The sequence below is a fragment of the Pimephales promelas genome, chromosome 15, assembly GCF_988280905.1.
Source record: "Pimephales promelas chromosome 15, fPimPro1.hap1.1, whole genome shotgun sequence".
Classification (NCBI taxonomy): Eukaryota; Metazoa; Chordata; class Actinopteri; order Cypriniformes; family Leuciscidae; genus Pimephales; species Pimephales promelas.
Genome location: NC_142783.1, coordinates 34,546,550 through 34,568,821, shown reverse-complemented (window position 1 = coordinate 34,568,821; position 22,272 = coordinate 34,546,550). Strand labels below are relative to the sequence as shown.

At 35.9% G+C, this 22,272-nt stretch overlaps 1 protein-coding gene across 1 annotated transcript in view; it reads right to left on the bottom strand.

Annotated features, from left to right (window-relative positions):
* xgb (x globin) overlaps positions 1-20,551 on the bottom strand; it is a 71,796-nt gene extending 51,245 nt beyond the window's left edge. The window contains exons 1-4 of the mRNA XM_039663108.2: positions 20,228-20,551; positions 15,935-16,042; positions 9,644-9,764; positions 9,106-9,186 (exon numbers count right to left, since the gene is read on the bottom strand). Of these exons, the coding sequence (XP_039519042.2) occupies positions 9,106-9,186; positions 9,644-9,764; positions 15,935-16,042; positions 20,228-20,400 (483 nt within the window). The 5' untranslated portion in view covers positions 20,401-20,551. The remainder of the gene's footprint in view (positions 1-9,105; positions 9,187-9,643; positions 9,765-15,934; positions 16,043-20,227) is intronic.
* Between the last annotated feature and the right edge of the window lie 1,721 nt (positions 20,552-22,272).

Here is a 22,272-nt window from a genome sequence, read left to right as displayed (position 1 = left end):
AACACTGTCGTTTTTTTTTTCGGGTCGAAATTTTGAATTTTGATATCTCAGCTCTGGAAGGGTCTAGAGCCTCCATTTTTGCACTCAGGTCAAAGTCTCGCGGCCCTCTATCAGAATCCAGAGTTTTGAGAAGATTGGAGAAACTTAATTTTTCGCCCGAATATGAAAAAAACGAAAGGGGTAACACTGTCGTTTTTTTTTCGGGTCGAAATTTTGAATGTTGATATCTCAGCTCTGGAAGGGTCTAGAGCCTCCATTTTTGCACTCAGGTCAAAGTCTCATGGCCTTCTATCATAATCCAGAGTTTTGAGAAGATTGGAGAAACTTAATTTTTCGCCCGAAAATGAAAAAAAACGAAAGGGGTAACACTGTCGTTTTTTTTTCGGGTCGAAATTTTGAATTTTGATATCTCAGCTCTGGAAGGGTCTAGAGCCTCCATTTTTGCACTCAGGTCAAAGTCTCACGGCCCTCTATCATAATCCAGAGTTTTGAGAAGATTGGAGAAACTTAATTTTTCGCCCGAAAATGAAAAAAAAAACGAAAGGGGTAACACTGTCGTTTTTTTTTCGGGTCGAAATTTTGATTTTTGATATCTCAGCTCTGGAAGGGTCTAGATCCTCCATTTTTGCACTCAGGTCAAAGTCTCACAGCCCTCTATCAAAATCCAGAGTTTTGAGAAGATTGGAGAAACTTAATTTTTCGCCCAAAAACGGAAAAAAACGAAAGGGGTAACACTGTCGTTTTTTTCGGGTCGAAATTTTGAATTTCGATATCTCAGCTCTGGAAGGGCCTAGAGCCTCCATTTTTGCACTCAGGTCAAAGTCTCACAGCCCTCTATCAAAATCCAGAGTTTTGAGAAGATTGGAGAAACTTAATTTTTCGCCCAAAAATGAAAAAAAAAAACGAAAGGGGTAACACTGTCGTTTTTTTTTCGGGTCGAAATTTTGAATTTTGATATCTCAGCTCTGGAAGGGCCTAGAGCCTCCATTTTTGCACTCAGGTCAAAGTCTCACAGCCCTCTACCAAAATCCAGAGTTTTGAGAAGATTGGAGAAACTTAATTTTTCGCCCAAAAACGAAAAAAAACGAAAGGGGTAACACTGTCGTTTTTTTTTCGGGTCGAAATTTTGAATTTTGATATCTCAGCTCTTGAAGGGTCTAGAGCCTCCATTTTTGCACTCAGGTCAAAGTCTCACAGCCCTCTATCATAATCCAGAGTTTTGAGAAGATTGGAGAAACGTAATTTTTCGCCCGAAAATGAAAAAAAAAACGAAAGGTGTAACACTGTCGTTTTTTTTTCGGGTCGAAATTTTGAGTTTCGATATCTCAGCTCTGGAAGGGTCTAGATCCTCCATTTTTGCACTCAGGTCAAAGTCTCACAGCCCTCTATCATAATCCAGAGTTTTGAGAAGATTGGAGAAACTTAATTTTTCGCCCGAAAACGAAAAAAAAAACGAAAGGGGTAACACTGTCGTTTTTTTTTCGGTTCGAAATTTTGAATTTCGATATCTCAGCTCTGGAAGGGTCTAGATCCTCCATTTTTGCACTCAAGTCAACGTCTCACAGCCCTCTATCATAATCCAGAGTTTTGAGAAGATTGGAGAAACTTAATTTTTCGCCCGAAAACGAAAAAAAAAAGGAAAGGGGTAACACTGTCGTTTTTTTTTTCGGGTCGAAATTTTGTATTTCGATATCTCAGCTCTGGAAGGGTCTAGAGCCTCAATTTTTGCACTCAAGTCTAAGTCTCATGGCCCTCTATCGGAATCCAGAGTTTTGAGAAGATTGGAGAAATTTAATTTTTCGCCCAAAAAAAAAACCGAAAGGGTCTGTCGTTTTTTTTTTTTGGGTCGAAATTTTGAGATTCGATATCTCAGCTCTGGAAGGGTCTAGACTCTAGAGCCTCCATTTTTGCACTCAAGTCTAAGTCTCACAGCCCTCTATCAGAATCCAGTTTTGAGAAGATTGGAGAAACTTAATTTTTCACCCGAAAATGAAAAAAAACGAAAGGGGTAACACTGTCGTTTTTTTTTCGGGTCGAAATTTTGAATGTTGATATCTCAGCTCTGGAAGGGTCTAGAGCCTCCATTTTTGCACTCAGGTCAAAGTCTCGTGGCCCTCTATCATAATCCAGAGTTTTGAGAAGATTGGAGAAACTTAATTTTTCGCCCGAAAATGAAAAAAAACGAAAGGGGTAACACTGTCGTTTTTTTTTCGGGTCGAAATTTTGAATTTTGATATCTCAGCTCTGGAAGGGTCTAGAGCCTCCATTTTTGCACTCAGGTCAAAGTCTCGTGGCCCTCTATCATAATCCAGAGTTTTGAGAAGATTGGAGAAACTTAATTTTTCGCCCGAAAATGAAAAAAAAACGAAAGGGGTAACACTGTCGTTTTTTTTTCGGGTCGAAATTTTGAATTTCGATATCTCAGCTCTGGAAGGGTCTAGAGCCTCCATTTTTGCACTCAGGTCAAAGTCTCGTGGCCCTCTATCATAATCCAGAGTTTTGAGAAGATTGGAGAAACTTAATTTTTCGCCCGAAAATGAAAAAAAACGAAAGGGGTAACACTGTCGTTTTTTTTTCGGGTCGAAATTTTGAATTTTGATATCTCAGCTCTGGAAGGGTCTAGAGCCTCCATTTTTGCACTCAGGTCAAAGTCTCGTGGCCCTCTATCATAATCCAGAGTTTTGAGAAGATTGGAGAAACTTAATTTTTCGCCCGAAAATGAAAAAAACGAAAGGGGTAACACTGTCGTTTTTTTTTCGGGTCGAAATTTTGAATTTTGATATCTCAGCTCTGGAAGGGTCTAGAGCCTCCATTTTTGCACTCAGGTCAAAGTCTCGTAGCCCTCTATCATAATCCAGAGTTTTGAGAAGATTGGAGAAACTTATTTTTTCGCCCAAAAATGAAAAAAAAAACGAAAGGGGTAACACTGTCGTTTTTTTTTTCGGGTCAAAATTTTGAATTTTGATATCTCAGCTCTGGAAGGGTCTAGAGCCTCCATTTTTGCACTCAGGTCAAAGTCTCGTGGCCCTCTATCATAATCCAGAGTTTTGAGAAGATTGGAGAAACTTAATTTTTCGCCCGAAAATGAAAAAAAAACGAAAGGGGTAACACTGTCGTTTTTTTTTCGGGTCGAAATTTTGAATTTTGATATCTCAGCTCTGGAAGGGTCTAGAGCCTCCATTTTTGCACTCAGGTCAAAGTCTCGTGGCCCTCTATCATAATCCAGAGTTTTGAGAAGATTGGAGAAACTTAATTTTTCGCCCGAAAATGAAAAAAAACGAAAGGGGTAACACTGTCGTTTTTTTTTCGGGTCGAAATTTTGAATGTTGATATCTCAGCTCTGGAAGGGTCTAGAGCCTCCATTTTTGCACTCAGGTCAAAGTCTCGTGGCCCTCTATCATAATCCAGAGTTTTGAGAAGATTGGAGAAACTTAATTTTTCGCCCGAAAATGAAAAAAAACGAAAGGGGTAACACTGTCGTTTTTTTTTCGGGTCGAAATTTTGAATGTTGATATCTCAGCTCTGGAAGGGTCTAGAGCCTCCATTTTTGCACTCAGGTCAAAGTCTCGTGGCCCTCTATCATAATCCAGAGTTTTGAGAAGATTGGAGAAACTTAATTTTTCGCCCGAAAATGAAAAAAAACGAAAGGGGTAACACTGTCGTTTTTTTTTCGGGTCGAAATTTTGAATTTTGATATCTCAGCTCTGGAAGGGTCTAGAGCCTCCATTTTTGCACTCAGGTCAAAGTCTCGTGGCCCTCTATCATAATCCAGAGTTTTGAGAAGATTGGAGAAACTTAATTTTTCGCCCGAAAATGAAAAAAAACGAAAGGGGTAACACTGTCGTTTTTTTTCGGGTCGAAATTTTGAATTTTGATATCTCAGCTCTGGAAGGGTCTAGAGCCTCCATTTTTGCACTCAGGTCAAAGTCTCGTGGCCCTCTATCATAATCCAGAGTTTTGAGAAGATTGGAGAAACTTAATTTTTCGCCCGAAAATGAAAAAAAACGAAAGGGGTAACACTGTCGTTTTTTTTTCGGGTCGAAATTTTGAATGTTGATATCTCAGCTCTGGAAGGGTCTAGAGCCTCCATTTTTGCACTCAGGTCAAAGTCTCGTGGCCCTCTATCATAATCCAGAGTTTTGAGAAGATTGGACAAACTTAATTTTTCGCCCGAAAATGAAAAAAAACGAAAGGGGTAACACTGTCGTTTTTTTTTCGGGTCGAAATTTTGAATTTTGATATCTCAGCTCTGGAAGGGTCTAGAGCCTCCATTTTTGCACTCAGGTCAAAGTCTCGTGGCCCTCTATCATAATCCAGAGTTTTGAGAAGATTGGAGAAACTTAATTTTTCGCCCAAAAACGGAAAAAAACGAAAGGGGTAACACTGTCGTTTTTTTTTGGGTCGAAATTTTGAATTTTGATATCTCAGCTCTGGAAGGGTCTAGAGCCTCCATTTTTGCACTCAGGTCAAAGTCTCGTGGCCCTCTATCAGAATCCAGAGTTTTGAGAAGATTGGAGAAACTTATTTTTTCGCCCAAAAATGAAAAAAAACGAAAGGGGTAACACTGTCGTTTTTTTTTTCGGGTCGAAATTTTGATATCTCAGCTCTGGAAGGGTCTAGAGCCTCCATTTTTGCACTCAGGTCAAAGTCTCGCGGCCCTCTATCAGAATCCAGAGTTTTGAGAAGATTGGAGAAACTTAATTTTTCGCCCGAATATGAAAAAAAACGAAAGGGGTAACACTGTCGTTTTTTTTTCGGGTCGAAATTTTGAATGTTGATATCTCAGCTCTGGAAGGGTCTAGAGCCTCCATTTTTGCACTCAGGTCAAAGTCTCATGGCCTTCTATCATAATCCAGAGTTTTGAGAAGATTGGAGAAACTTAATTTTTCGCCCGAAAATGAAAAAAAACGAAAGGGGTAACACTGTCGTTTTTTTTTTCGGGTCGAAATTTTGAATTTTGATATCTCAGCTCTGGAAGGGTCTAGAGCCTCCATTTTTGCACTCAGGTCAAAGTCTCACGGCCCTCTATCATAATCCAGAGTTTTGAGAAGATTGGAGAAACTTAATTTTTCACCCGAAAATGAAAAAAAACGAAAGGGGTAACACTGTTGTTTTTTTTTCGGGTCGAAATTTTGATTTTTGATATCTCAGCTCTGGAAGGGTCTAGAGCCTCCATTTTTGCACTCAGGTCAAAGTTTCACGGCCCTCTATCAGAATCCAGAGTTTTGAGAAGATTGGAGAAACTTATTTTTTCGCCCAAAAATGAAAAAAAAACGAAAGGGGTAACACTGTCGTTTTTTTTTCGGGTCGAAATTTTGAATTTTGATATCTCAGCTCTGGAAGGGTCTAGAGCCTCCATTTTTGCACTCAGGTCAAAGTCTCGTGGCCCTCTATCATAATCCAGAGTTTTGAGAAGATTGGAGAAACTTAATTTTTCGCCCGAAAATGAAAAAAAAAGAAAGGGGTAACACTGTCGTTTTTTTTCGGGTCGAAATTTTGAATTTTGATATCTCAGCTCTGGAAGGGTCTAGATCCTCCATTTTTGCACTCAGGTCAAAGTCTCACAGCCCTCTATCATAATCCAGAGTTTTGAGAAGATTGGAGAAACTTAATTTTTCGCCCGAAAACGAAAAAAAAACGAAAGGGGTAACACTGTCGTTTTTTTTTCGGTTCGAAATTTTGAATTTCGATATCTCAGCTCTGGAAGGGTCTAGATCCTCCATTTTTGCACTCAAGTCAACGTCTCACAGCCCTCTATCATAATCCAGAGTTTTGAGAAGATTGGAGAAACTTAATTTTTCGCCCGAAAACGAAAAAAAAAGGAAAGGGGTAACACTGTCGTTTTTTTTTTCGGGTCGAAATTTTGTATTTCGATATCTCAGCTCTGGAAGGGTCTAGAGCCTCAATTTTTGCACTCAAGTCTAAGTCTCATGGCCCTCTATCGGAATCCAGAGTTTTGAGAAGATTGGAGAAATTTAATTTTTCGCCCAAAAAAAAAAACCGAAAGGGTCTGTCGTTTTTTTTTTTTTGGGTCGAAATTTTGAGATTCGATATCTCAGCTCTGGAAGGGTCTAGACTCTAGAGCCTCCATTTTTGCACTCAAGTCTAAGTCTCACAGCCCTCTACCAGAATCCAGTTTTGAGAAGATTGGAGAAACTTAATTTTTCGCCCGAAAAAAAAAACCCGAAAGGGGTACCAGTGTCGTTTTTTTTTTGGGTCGAATTTTTGAGTTTCGATATCTCAGCTCTGGAAGGGTCTAGAGCCTCCATTTTTGCACTCAGGTTCAAGTCTCATGGCCCTCTATCAGAATCCAAAGTTTTGAGAAGATTGGAGAAACTTAATTTTTTGCCCGAAAAAAAACCCGAAAGGTGTACCACTGTCGTTTTTTTTTTTGGGTCGAATTTTTTAGTTTCAACATCTCAGCTCTGGAAAGGTCTAGATCCTCCATTTCTGCACTCAAGTCTAAGTCTCATGGCACTCTATCAGAATCCAGAGTTTTGAGAAGATTGGAGAAACGTAATTTTTGGCCGAAAAAAAAAACGAAAGGGGTACCACTGTCGTTTTTTTTTTTTGGGGTCGAATTTTTGAGTTTCAACATCTCAGCTCTGGAAGGCTCTAGAACCTTACAGAGCTGAGATATTGAGATATTTATAATGGCATAAATGCTACGTGGGATGTCCATATCTCCGCTCTGGTAGGGTCTAGAGCCTCCATTTTGGCACTCAGGTCTAAGTCTCATGACCCTCTATCAGAATCCAGAGTTTCAAGAAGATTGGAGAAACTTTTTTTTCGCACAAAAAAACCTGACAGGGTTGTTTTTTCCGGGTCGAAATTTTGAGTTACTCCAATCTTCTTGAAACTCTGGAATCTGATAGAGGGCCATGAGACTTAGACCTGAGTCAATTTTGGGACGGCGCTTGGTGCTACGGACCCCAGGGGGCCTGCTGAGTGCAGTAAAATAGTTTTTTTTCACAACAGGAACTTTAGTTAAAATGTCTATCAAATATACTACCCGAAACCCCATTCAATAGATTGCAGGCAGGATGTTGTCCAATATAAAAATGGTATGAAACTCATACAGGTTTGGAACAACATGAGGGTGAGTAAGTGATGACAAATATAATTTGTGGTTGAACTATACTTTTAAAGGCATAGATCACCCAAAAATTTTAATTAGCCCATGATTTAATTACCCTGGCCTCTAGCCATCCTTGGTGTATATGACATTCTTCTATCAGAAGAAAACAATCCGAGTTATATTAAACAATGTCCTGGCCCTTACAAGCTTTATATTGGCTGTAAATAGTTTCTGTTTTGAACGTCCATAAAAGTGCATCTATCCATGATAAAAGTGCATCTATCCATGATACAAGTGCAGCTATCCATGATAAAAGTGCATCCGTCCATCATAAAAGTGCATCTATCCATAAGTGCATCTGTCCATCATAAAAGTGCATCTGTCCATCATAAAAGTGCATCTATCCATGATAAAAGTGCATCTGTCCATCATAAAAGTGCATCCGTCCATCATAAAAGTGCATCTATCCATAAGTGCATCTGTCCATCATAAAAGTGCATCTGTCCATCATAAAAGTGCATCTATCCATCATAAAAGTGCATCTGTCCATCATAAAAGTGCATCCGTCCATCATAAAAGTGCATCTATCCATAAGTGCATCTGTCCATCATAAAAGTGCATCTATCCATCATAAAAGTGCATCTGTCCATCATAAAAGTGCATCTGTCCATCATAAACGTGCCTCTATCCATCATAAAAGTGCATCTGTCCATCATAAAAGTGCATCTGTCCATCATAAAAGTGCATCTGTCCATCATAAACGTGCCTCTATCCATCATAAAAGTGCATCTGTCCATCATAAAAGTGCATCTGTCCATCATAAAAGTGCATCTATCCATAAGTGCATCTATCCATCATAAAAGTGCATCTGTCCATCATAAAAGTGCATCTGTCCATCATAAACGTGCCTCTATCCATCATAAAAGTGCATCTGTCCATCATAAAAGTGCATCTATCCATGATACAAGTGCATCTGTCCATCATAAAAGTGCATCTGTCCATGATACAAGTGCATCTATCCATCATAAAAGTGCATCTATCCATCATAAAAGAGCATCTATCCATCATAAAAGTGCATCTGTCCATAATAAAAGTGCATCTATCCATCATAAAAGTGCATCTGTCCATCATAAAAGTGCATCTATCCATCATAAAAGAGCATCTATCCATCATAAAAGTGCATCTGTCCATGATACAAGTGCATCTATCCATCATAAAAGTGCATCTGTCCATCATAAAAGTGCATCTATCCATCATAAAAGTGCATCTTTCCATCATAAAAGTGCATCTATCCATCATAAAAGTGCATCTATCCATCATAAAAGTGCATCTGTCCATCATAAAAGTGCATCTGTCCATGATACAAGTGCATCTATCCATCATAAAAGTGCATCTTTCTATCCATGATAAAAGTGCATCTTTCCATCATAAAAGGGACATCTATCCATCATAAAAGTGCATCTATCCATCATAAAAGTGCATCTGTCCATCATAAAAGTGGCGTGCATGGAAACGCACGGCTAAAGTAGTTCCGGTCTCGACCGCATTACAGCTCCATATCACTACTCATAGTTCACTTATAACGGAAAATAGGATGCAATTTACGATGTCCGACTTCACAATCAATGGAAACACAGTTTAATTTTAATAAATAAAGTATATGGTCCTATCTATAATCAATTGAAAATTCAATTGAATGTATAAAATTGATAGTCCAACTACACGGTTTTTCACAATCATTGCCGATATTATAACATATAAATAATAACTGATAGGCCCAGCTTGTTAAAAGGGCTTCGTGTTTCATTTATTAGGCTATCTATTGTTAATAATATGCTCTCTCTCTCTCTCTTGGAATCAGCAACGGGATGAGATGCGCAAGTAATTAATCCTACACACAAGAGCGTTTTCATGACAAAAACTTGCCAAATGTCTTGAAATACATCCTCTGAACAATGTTTCGAGGTGTGGGGCCGTTGAGTTATTAGAAAAATAACACACACTGTCATCAATTATCCGTTACTTACTTTCCAGGCCTGCTCCAGTTCTGCCGTCCATCGCTCCTTCAGGATCGGCTGTACGGCACAGATGAACTCGGCTCCCACGTACTGAAACACACACACACACGGTCAGTACTGCGGACTACAAGCATTTGTACTTAAACTAAAACAAACTGAAATCAAATCAAATACATGTTTGATCAGTTGCACAGAAGTTTCACGGCCCCCAGAATACTGGTATTAGTATATTTATATCACATAAATGCACAGAATGCTCCAAAAATGCTTCTATTACTACAAACTATTGTACAATACAAAAAAAAAATATTCGGAGAAGATCCATGATGAGATTTTTAAAATGTGCAATATGCAAACTTTCTTTGGTAAAATAAATTTCATTATGGATCTTCCATCAAAAAAAAAATAAAAAAAAAATATATTTTTAGATAAATGATCATCAACTATCATATGATATAGTATAATAATTGTCACAGAACTAGCCTGACGTCAAATCGTGACTGACACAGTTCAGATACCCTACATGTGTGTTTGAGAGGATTGTTACCCCGTAATACTTGGGTGGAGCGTTGTAGCGGTAGTGGCTTTTTCCCAGTTCCAGCGCCAGAGTCTGCAACCGCTCCAGCTGATCGAGTCTCGCTACACTCTTCTCGATGAACGACATCACTCTGCAGAACAACACAAGAGAAGTCACCGACTCGGACCCCACAAACCAAAATATCTGGTTTGTTATAAATTGTATTTTTTCCTAAGCAACTTTTCAAACTGTAAACCTGTCTTCTCAAAAGAAATGGAAAATTATTTTAATGTGATTTCAGTATAAGCTATAAGGACTGTTAGGATTTGCCTTGACTGTATTTTTATTTATCTTTTTTCCTTTTCTTTTTTGCTGTTGTCTCCTTTATTATGGTTGAGGTTGATATTATGTGATGTATGCGTTCTCTTTTGTATGTACCCATTCTCTGCAAAAAATAAAAAAATAAGAGGAAAATAATGCAACACAATTTGTTTCCAGAAGAAAATAGCGTCACAGTCCAGCTTAAGTAAGTTCAGTTATGGTTCATATTTGTTGTAAAAAAGTTATTAATTTAGTTCATTATATATATATATATATATATATGGAGAAAATTGTGATGTCAGCATCCAGTTCTCATAAAATGGTGTCAGTGCAGGAGGATATTAATAATATTGTTGAATAGAAGATCAGCTCAAGGAAAAAACTAATCATGCTTTTCAACATCATAATAATGAAACAAGACAACAAAATGATTGCATACCAACTGAAAATTATGAGATGAAGAATCTCAATATTTGTTTGTGATTTTTTGGAGCTTGACATCGAGTTATCGCTGTGAATTTATGTCAAGATTTGTGTCATGACACAATCTTTTTGTTCGACTGAGGGTCCATGATCAGATGAATCTTTACCAAAGGACTATATGAAATATACATTTGATGCAAAGTGCACAAATGAAGCAAAGCAAATCTTTGTCTAGAAGAATTGATGAGCTGATGACTTATGTCATAATTATGATTGTTTTGTCAATTCATAGTTTTTGTCATAATATTTACCGTCATAACTTACTTTTTGTCATCATTATGACTTTTTTACCTGTCACATTTTTTTATTTAGAATTTTGTCATAATTATGACCTCAATTTTGACCTCACAATGTCATTATGAAATTGAAGTTGAAAATTTGAGAAAAGTAAAAATTATGACAAAACTAGTTGACAAAAGTAAAAACTGACATAATTATGAGGTCATAATTATGACTTAGTATATCAATTTTTACTTTTGTCAACTATTTTTGTCATAATTTTTACTTTTCTCAAATTTTCAACTTCAATTTCCTAATTCTGACTATCATACATTTTTACAGCTTTTTTAATCATAATTATGATTTGACTGTCAATTATGAAATTCAAGTTGAAAATTTGAGAAAAGTAAAAATTATGACAAAAATAGTTGAACAAGTAAAAATTGCTATAAAATTCAGAATTATGACATACTGAATCATATATAATATGATAATATATATCATATATATAATTATGATTAAAAAAGCTGTAAAAATTTATGATAGTCAGAATTTTTACTTTTCTAAAATTTTCAACTTTAATTTAATAATTCTGACTATCATAAATTTGTACAGCTTTTTTAATCATAATTATGATTCAGTATGTCAAAATTCTGAATTTTATATTAATGTTTGACTGTCAATTATGAATTTGTCATAATTTGGACTAATAATTATGATTTTAGTGTCATAAACGTGACTTTATGTGTCATAATTTCGACTTTTAAGATTTACAAAAGCGGGATGTTTTATTTTTCTTCTGTGGTGAAAACGTTCTTCCATCCGGCAGAGACACGGGTCACTAATGTAAAGTGTTTGTGTGTCATGAAGTTGAGTGTGACTCTCTGATTGACAGCTGTCACTCAAACCCTCAGTTCAGAAAGCACAGGCCTAATCTGAGTGCTCGTTCTGTTTTCATGCTGTGAAGAGCGATCGGCCCGCGGCCTCATTACACCACACACACACACACACACACACACACACACGTTTCGCTCAACAGCCTCTCGGCCTTTACAGCAACGCCACATTCAATCAGTAATTGGTGTTCGGGGGATTTAAGAGCAAACGCAGAGAATCAGTGTGTGTGTGTGTGTGTGTGTGTAGATCAGTGTGTGTAGAGCTGTCAGATAATAATAGTAAACATTATGTAGTGCCTCTTATCATGTCCGACACTGAAAACATGCTTTATTATACATTCTGCACATCTCATATTAATAAATGCACTGTTGTTTAGTTGCATGATTATAACCAGCTATAGTTAGACTAGTCTAGAGGATGATTATGATCAATAAACGCATCAGATTTATCACACTTCCGATGTGTTATCAGCCACTTGAGGCTGAACAATCAGTTTTGTCCATGAAAGACAATAAATAATTGTTGCATTGCATTTACTGTGTCCATTTGCAAAATTCAAGCATTCCTGTGATATTTGGTGTTAATGGATTCCACAATCAGATGATGGTATTTGTGTATCGTTTATCTGATATTTTGTGCATGCTTTGGGTCATAGTGACAATAACATCTAGATGCATTCCTTACAAAAAAAAAAGCACACAGTATGTGATAAACCTGTGCATCTGTGTGTTCACATGACGCCTGTCAATCAAAGGTCATTGAAAGTGTCACATCTCTGGCTTTAATAAAGCACCACTGGCTCTCCATCTTTTGTTTTTCTCTTTCTGTCGCTGTGAGATCCAACATCCCGTTGTGCAAACCCAACAAAAGCTCTTTATATCCCCGTCATGATCTGAACTGTAACGGCTCATTATTATTTCTGCTCTCTAATGAACACGACACACGCGTCGCCCTTCTAATGCCCTTCCTTTATACATGCATTTATAAAAGCCTGAAGTGATTTTATGAAGGCGAAAATTAGCAGTACAGTTGAAGACACTCAAACCAAAGCACTAGAACGTATTAATATATATATATATATATATATATATATATATATATACACTACCGGTCAAAAGTTTTAGATCGGTAAGATTTTTTATGTTTTTAAAAGAAGTCTCTTCTGCTCACCAAGGCTGCAATTATTTGATAAAAAATACAAAAAATAACAGTAATTTTGTGAAATATTATTACAATTTTAAACAGCGGTTTTCTATGCGAATATATAGTGAAGTGTAATTTATTCCTGTGATCAAAGCTGAATTTTCAACATCATTACTGTTGCTGATTACACATTAGTTTTCAGTGTCACATGATCCTTCAGAAATCATTCTAATTTGCTGATTTTATGCTCAAAAAACATCAATTATTATTTTCAATGTTGAAAACAGTCGTGTAGCATTTCCCCCCCAAAATTCCATGATGAATAGAAAGTTCAAAAGAACAGCATTTAGTTAAAATATAATCTTTTCTAACATTATAAATGTCTTTACTGTAACTTTTGATCAATTTAACTCATCCTTGATGAATAAAAGTATTTTCTAATTTCTTTCCCCAAAAAAAAAAAAAAAATTCTTACTGACCCCAAACTTTAAAAATGTAAAAAACTGTTTTCAACATGGATAATAATCATAAATGTTTCTTGAGCATCATATTATTATAATTTCTGTAGGATCATGTGACACTGAAGACTGGAGTAATGATGATAAATTCAGCTTTGATCACAGGAATAAATTACACTTCACTATATATTCACATAGAAAACCGCTGTTTTAAATTGTAATAATATTTCACAACATTACTGTTATTTTTGTATTTTTTATCAAATAATTGCAGCCTTGGTGAGCAGAAGAGACTTCTTTTAAAAACATTAAAAATCTTACCGATCTAAAACTTTTGACCGGTAGTGTGTGTATATATATATATATGTATATATGTATATATATATTAAAAAGGCTAAAAAAAGTGGTTGGCTACTAGTTTGCTTTTGATGTTCCACATTTATAAGTTGCTTTGCATAAGTGTCTGCTAAATCAATTAAAATTAATTAAATTATAAATTATCTCCATATTTCGTCATTTGTATTTTGTATCATGAATCATTACTATTGTATGGATGCTTGTTTCCGCCACAGAATAAAAAGTAATAGAGCTAATTGTGACTTTTTATCTTACAATTGCAAGATATACCGAGTAAATCAGAACTGCATGATCTAAAGTCGCAAATCCCTTAAGGGAAAAAGTCAATTTTTTCCTTAAAATTGGACTTTATAACTCACAACCGTGAGATAAAAAGGCGCAATTATCTTTTAAAACGTTTTATTCTGTGGAACAAAATTCTGCAGAAACAAGCTTCTATACTATTGGTCACCCTTTACATCTGTCTGTTGCTTTGTGCAAATATTTAACCAATAAAAAGTATTAAAAGGGCTTGTGACCAAACCTCGCAGCTCCATTGGCTCCTCAAACTGTCAGTCAAACCTCATAACTCCGCCCACCTCTATTGTGAATGAAGTGCTACAAACAGTTTGGAGAGTTTCTGCTTGTTTGCAATGCAATGGTACATAAAGAACTGGGTGTTTGAATAAGTACAGTGTTTTCTTTACTCATGAAACAACACTATATCTATATAAGGTGATAAAACGACCTGGACAGTGTCGGCCCCGATCCGGCCCACATCTGGTACGCGTGAAATGCCCACATCTGGGTCAAGTCTATTTTGCCGTCTAAAATCTAGAGATCTAACGGCACTTACTGCCGATAAAAACTAACTTTTTTTTAAGCATTTCTTCCATCTACTGAAAAAAGTAGCATTTCTGCTACTAATAAATAAATACAAGTTGTTCTAGTAAGTGCTTTGGTGTTAGTGTCTTTATCTGTACTGGCAATTATCTCACACAGGTTGAGGATTTTTTTTTTTCATAATAATTATGACTCTGTCCGTCATAAATTTGACTTGTGATTATGACTCAATATGTCAATTTTTACTTTGTCATAATTTTTTATATATTTTCACTAAATATCACTCAGTATGTCATAATTTTTACTTTTGTAAATTATTTTTTGTCATTATTTTTCACTTCTGTATATTTTTACTTTGTCATAATTTCATTTTTGTCATAATAGTTGACTTTCAATTTCATAATTCTGACTATCATAAACTTTTACTGTCAGAACTTTTACTTTTTATAACTTTTCATAATCATTACGCAGTCTCAGTATGTCATGATTTTGACTTGTCATAAAAAGTAAATTATGACAAAATAAATACATAGTCAAAATTATAACATTTTCAAAAAACTTTTTTTGGGGGTCAATTTCAACTTTGGATATCATAATAATTATGACTTTTAATGTCATAATTCCAACTGACTCAGTATCTCAATAAATTTCAAAATTATGATAGTGATCATTTAACCCTCTGATGGTCTTCAAAAAAAAAAAAGTCATACTCGTGGTCTTCGGGGTCTATTGGACCCCAGACAATAAGATTTAATTTTGTAACAAAACAATATATTTTTGTAACAAATATAATTTTACTCTGTTTATTAATTTTTTTACTCAACATTTGTGCAATTTTTGGAGAATTTATGATTTTTTTTTCAATTTCTATAAATAAATAAATATTTATTTAAATAGGATTTTTACACAAAAAAAACAGCATTTTTACGTTAAATAAACTTTATAAAAGACCCATATTTCTAACTTTCATTCCTGGTGATACCATGGATACTTTTACAAGGTTTAATGTAAGATTTTTTGCCCATTTTTTGGAAAATACAGGTTAAAATTTGTAATAAGTCACTTTAAAAAATACAGAATTTTTTCCATTTACTGATAGTTGCATTTTTATAACATACACGGTTATAAATAAATAAACAGGATTTGTTGTAGTAAGTGCTTTGGTTTGAGTGTCTGACAGGTTGATGAAATCAATCCAGGCTTTATAACTCTATAAATATATGTATAAGGACATTAGAAGAGATATGCATGTCTCGTGTTCGTTAGAGAGCAGAAATAATGACCTGATATAGAGAGCTTTGGTTTGATTTGCACATCAGGATGATGATCTACATCACCTTAGCACTCAAACATTGCTCATCTCCTCTAGTTCACTTCCTAATCTAGTCGTCTAATAAACCTGGCTCTGTATATTGCACTTATTGTTGGCTCTTTGATGAACTGCCTTTTGTTCCTCGCATTCTGGATAAAAGCGTCTGCCAAATGCATAAATGTAAATGTAATGCACTTTGTTTTGGAAGGATTCTGCCCTTTTAATCTGCTGAGATCATCTGATGGTCACAGAGCAGATGCAGGGCACACGGGTGTGTGTTTCTGAGCCCGATGAAGTGTGTGTACTGACCGCAGGCCGTGTGCACGAAGCTCCCTGCTGGTGCGTAACCTCTCCAGGTCCTCCACGTCTCGAAAGAGGAAGAAAACGTCTTTACACTCCGGATGCGTCTCAAACAACCTGTTACAGACACAACACACACTCAGCTCTTCAACCACAAACTCATACTCAAGTAGTTTCCTGAGAGGGAGATCTTTAAAATACTTCCATCCGTCTCAGAGTAGCATCATTTAACCTGAATCCTTTCAGTTTGTATGAAAGCTTTGGGCTTTTTAATGCTGGTTTTCACTAAACTGGTCTACGCCATTTCATCAGAAGGAAATATACTTGTTTTGTTTTCTTCACTCCGGTTCTTTAGGCATTACATCTATGAAAACTGCATTGCATAAAATTAGAGATGCACAGATATGAACATTTTGGCCGATACCGATAACCGATATTTGGACGATAAATCTGATAAATCAGAGCCTGATTACAGAAATTAAAGTCTCACCATTAAAATCCACACTGTAAAAAATAATTTCAAGATTTGTTATCACAACATATTTTCTTTTGTCAAATCAACTTTATTTAGTTGAGATAACTTATTATCTTGAGCTTCTGATTAATAAATTAAACTCCTTTATTGTATTAACTCACTTTTTCCAGTTCAATCAACTTAAAATTTTAAGGCAACCAGGTTACTTACTTTAAGTTAAACCAACAATGTTTTTTTACAGTGTAGTAATCACAACATTTTTTCCTTTTGTCAAATCAACTTAAATAATTTATTTAGTTTAGATAACATATAATTTTGAGTTTCTGGTGATTAAATGAATCTCCTTCATTGTATTAACTCACTTTTTCCAGTTCAATCAACTTAAAATTTTAAGGCAACCAGGTTACTTACTAAGTTAAACCATCAATATTTTTTTACAGTGTAAAAAAATCTATTTTCAAGATTTGTTATCACAACATTTTTTCTTTTGTCAAATCAACTTAAATAATTTATTTAGTTGAGATAACTTATTATTTTGAGTTTCTGATGATTAAATTAATCCCCTTCATTGTATTAACTCACTTTTTCCAGTTCAATCAACTTAAAATTTTAAGGCAACCCAGGTTACTTACTTTTTTAGGTTAAACCAACAATATTTTTTTACAGTGTACCAAACACAATTATAATGTTCTCATATTAATGTTGTGTAGCCGATATGACAAGACAGGTTGCACTGAACTGTATTTTCCTTTTTTGAGGCAATTTCAATTATATTTCAATAATTTAACATTATAATCAGAACATTATAATTTAAAATTATAATAAAAACATAATAATTGTGTGTTTGGGACGTTAATTTTAATGAGTGTTTTATAATCCGGCTCTCAAAAGTCATATAAAAATTTGGATTTTTCAGCCACTATATCGTTTATCGGCTTTCAAACAAAGAATTATCGGTTATCCGTCAAAGTTTTCAAATCGGTGCATCCATATTATTTGTTCTTTGTTTTCCTGACTGTTTACTTGTCTTATTTAATAGTTATATCACAGTAGTTAGGCGAGTAGTTTTAGCTCTGGTGTTGAAAAGGCTCAAATGAGTTTCAGGCCGTGTTTATGATGATGTGCCGAGACTTCGAGCCTGCCTTAATATCTGGAGAGCTTCGGTGAAGGATGTTCCTGATTTTCCAGATGTTCCGGTGTGTGATCAAACCATCCGACTGTTACGCTCTAATCACTGAAGGCTTCGGTTGTCTTGGAAACTCGTGCTTTTTACACACACACACCAGAAAGGTCATCAATTATTTTTAAATACAGGAATCAAATAATTACATTGAATTAAACATGGAATTTAGAGGTAAAACTGACTCTAATACTATGTTAGAGAGCAAAATAATTTCCCCCAGTGCATGCATGATAAACTGGAGAACATCAGTTTGAGACACTGAGGATCTGGACGGATGTTCATGAGCCGCACATTAAGACTCAACAGATTTGCTCAACAGATTCATTTGTGAAACCCTTTTTGTATGCGAAAACAGCTGTTATGATGATGATGATGATGATGATGATGATCAAGTGAAGAGGCATTTTGTCCCATTCAGACGGATTCAGATGGAAAAACGAACGAGTGTTTGAGCACTGAATGTCCTTCATCAGATCAAGGATCACTTATCTTCAATAAAGCCCTCTTTATTCGCTGTTTTCGGATGTTTTTACATCTTTTGGTTGCAGTAAATGAAACTTGTGTTGATATTTGATCACATGCATTGATGTTGTCAGAAATGCTGGTTAACCAGTGACTTTCTAACTTAGAGTTGTGGAATGTGCATTACATTTTTTGTTGTTGTTGTTGTTAGATGGGATGGCATTTACATTTATGCATTTGGCAGATTAACTATCTTAATTTTTTTTTTTACACTGCACTAACGCTGTACATTATTGTTGTGCACTGAACCCATGATCTTGGCGTTGCGAGCGCAGTGTTTGAGCTTCAGGTGTTAGTGCTTTTCTACACACTTCTTATGTTTAAAATGTTAAAAACAGTTATATACTACGCAAACTTTACAACACAGAGTATAGAAATTAAAAAAAAGTATTTTTGACCTTTTATTTTCACAACTCAGACTTTATTTCTTAAAATTCAAGTTGCCGAAATTACCTTTTTTATGTTTTATTCCATGATGGAAACATGCTTCAATAAAATATTTATAAAGCTTAGTTTGTTGGGGGGGGGGGGGGGGGACTTACTAAATAGATGTTTTTACAATCATTATGTGTGACTATTAATGTTAAAGCATTGTTTATAATTTTTTGTCATAGTGAGATTTATTTTTGAATTATATTTAATCCATTCCAAATAGGGTCAGTTTATGATAAATCCCAGAATTTGACCATAATTCATGGGTTAAGTGTGACTTGTGACATACATTGAGTAAGATTCTCCAGCTGATTAAAAGACGTGACGTGAGTGAGGAGAAAGGATCTGATCAATCTTCAGGTCTGTCCTTTCATCATCGGTGTGATTTGAAACTCTTCAGAGACTGCTTCTCTTCATTTGCATTCATATCTTCATAATAACAGCTGTTTCACACACACAAACTGCAAATGAATCTGTTTCGTGAGCAGCAAATGTTGGTTCTGCTGACAAATGAATGTGTCCTGATATGTTTGGAAAGATTTATTACGTCTACAGAGTGTCTGTGTGATGGATACATCACAGATTTAATACTGTGATACCAGAAAAAAAAAGGACATAATAAGCCCACAAAACCAATTTTCTGCAAAATGCTGATATGAATTTCCCCTCAGCAATCACGATGCAGCTGTCAGATTCAAAATCAATATTACACAACAATAACAGAATACAGAGATCATATAAATGAGCACTGCTAATAAAGGTTTAATATAACAATTAATAAAAGATCAGATTAATTTCAGCTCAAAAGAAAGTCTGGCACACAGTCACTGATGTTAATATGGATAAAAGAGGAGCATCAGCTCTCTAGAGACTGGGAAAGTTGCTTCAGAATCATAATTTTCACCGGATTCAGCTGTTCTGTGTGCGCTTTTCTCAGTTCTCTACTTTTGAGATGCACGTTGTACTTTTACATGATGCCAGAGATGCATTAAAAATGCAACCAAGAGGATAAACTCTATATTCCTCAATAGTGCAAAGCATTAACACACGCATTGGACTTAAAGTCAATGTGAAATGCCATTTTGTGTTCGTAATGTGAATTGTAAATATGCAACAAGAGGCGGTACTTGATTTGATTGACTGATTACTGATTGGATGGTAAAAACTGTTTCAGTTTCTCAGATTAAAATTTTCTCATTACATAACGTACTTGAAAAACTTAAACCATATTTAATTTTGCACTGTGATTAACTTGCTGTGAGACTTATTATTCTTAAAAGTAAATGTGGTTCTTGTGTTAACTTTTAAAAATAATATAGATATATTTTATAAATCTAGACGATGAATAAGCTGTAATACATAGGCTATATCTGATTTATTTTGAGACCAATTGCCCCAGCCCAGCTATAGGATTTACATGTTAAATTAACAGTATATTTTGTTTGTATATTAGTGGAAATGTTCAAACTTTTTCAAAAAGGCTACATATAGGATGGATGGATGGATGGATCAACAGGTCTAAAAATATATCAGGATCTGTTATTAATAATTAAATAGGTGGAAATGATTTGTTTTGATATTGACTAGTGACATTACGGATTGAAAAATGCATTTTCTCTGCGTTTGTATTTCGAAAAGCGATATACCCAAATAAACGTGTGTTAATAATAAATCATAAGACAATTGTCACCTGACAAACATGATAATTCCCACTTTGGCGATGTCCTCCTGGATGACTTTCCAGGACTCCTTGATCAGGTGTATGTGACGCGGCGTGAGACGTGCCGGAGCTTCCGCGTCCTCCGTGCTTCTGATCTCCGGTGTTCTCGGAGTCAATCCGGATCCTGATATCGCGCAGCCCATCCTAATCCTGATCCTGATCCTGACACGAGCCAAACTTCCTCAGCTGTCTGTCAGATAAGCCGCTGGTTATTCTCAGTCAGCTGGTTGTTTTAGCCCTAGCGGTGTGTGTCGCTCAGCTTCTCCATGTCTGTCTAGAATCAGACCTCAGAGACTCAGAACTTGAAACCTGCTCACCGGGAGGGGAGGAGTCCATCAATATAACCACCATCATCATCATCATCATCATCATCATCGAAATCACAACATGAGAGAGATCCTTAAGCACTTGCTTCCAACCTGTAAAATCATTCAGATATTTTAAATTCGTTGCAGAATGCCAGTCACAATTTCAATGAAGTAGCCTAGCCTAGGCTATATTATTATTATCACAATATTAATAAACAATAGCTGTTTAGCTAGAAAAATAAGTAAAATCATAAATTTACCTCGCAATTTGTATTTAGCCAAATTAAATATCTCATTATTTACTTGTGTCCAGGTCACACTCAGCATGTTTGGTCAAAAAAAAAAATTCGTCAGGACAGCAAATGTGGATGAATTTTCTGTCCAAAGGAACTTTAGCAACACCGTGAAAGTGATAGCATAACAGGCACAATATTGGTTTAAGGCTAAACTTCCGTCATCATTTTTAAAACCTCTTCACAGTCCACACTACAACGCGAAAACGGCGTTAAGTTTATCCACTTTAGAGAGCGTTTTCAACAAGGATCATTTTTATTTAAGATGATATTATGACCCTTTTCACATGATGTAATATAACTCTGGTGTCCCCAGAATGTGCCTGAGAAATTTCAGCTCAAAATACCCCCCATATTATTTACAATAGCTTTTAAAATTTGCCCCCGGGTGTGAGCAAAACGCTATCTGTGTGTGTGTGTGTGTGTGTGTGTGTGTGTATGTCCCTTGAAGCCACGTAGGCTACATGGGTATTTTGAAAAACGGAGACATTTCTCTTAATTTGTGCCCTTCGTTCACACACACAAATAGTGAATTCACCTCTGAAACATATTCTTTCTAAAAACACCGGCCAGAGAGTTTGGACGTTTGCGTGTAAACGGAGAAAAACATTTGCTGCGTCCCAATTCGCATACTATCCGTCCTAAATAGTATTCGAAAACAGAATTAGTACGTCCCAAATCATAGTATGTTGAAATGAGTGTTTCAAAGATACCCGGATGATCTACTTTTTCCGGTCAGAATCCGAAGTGTAGATCGATGCACACTCTAACGGCTGATATTGACCACAAACCATTGCGCGTTGGACGAGGATTCGTTAGAACTACAAACACGAGTAAAAAGTGTTAAAAAACTACAGACACGTAGTCGATACGGAGGACGCGCGAGTCCCCGCGGTTGTGTAGAGAGGTTTAGATAAAGAGCTTTGAGTGATTAATTATCAGTATCTAACCTGACGAAAATGAATTTATTAAATGTTGTCCACATTATATTGCATTTGCAGCAGCATTGTGAACTTTTGTAAAGACACAGCTATTTCGTTTTAAATGCATCATTCAAATTGCAAACACAAGGAGAGCATGAAAGACCCACAACTGGCAGATGAACGTGCTCTCCGAAACGGTAGGAAATAAAATTAGATAGAATAGAGGATTTTAACTGTGACAAGATGATTGACAGGGCAGTTTACAGTGACCGGATGCACGCAGCACGCGACAGAGCTGGCCGTTAAAGATGACGTGATAGTATGTCCCAAAGCTTGCCTACTCTTTTGCTACACACTCAAAAGTATGTACTTTTTCTTCACAAAAAGAGTACTTACTTTTAGGGCGTAGTATAAGTAAGCGAATTGGGACGCAGCATTAGTTTTAGGCAGCCGACGTCACACTATGCGACAGAACTTGCTCCTGCATCAAA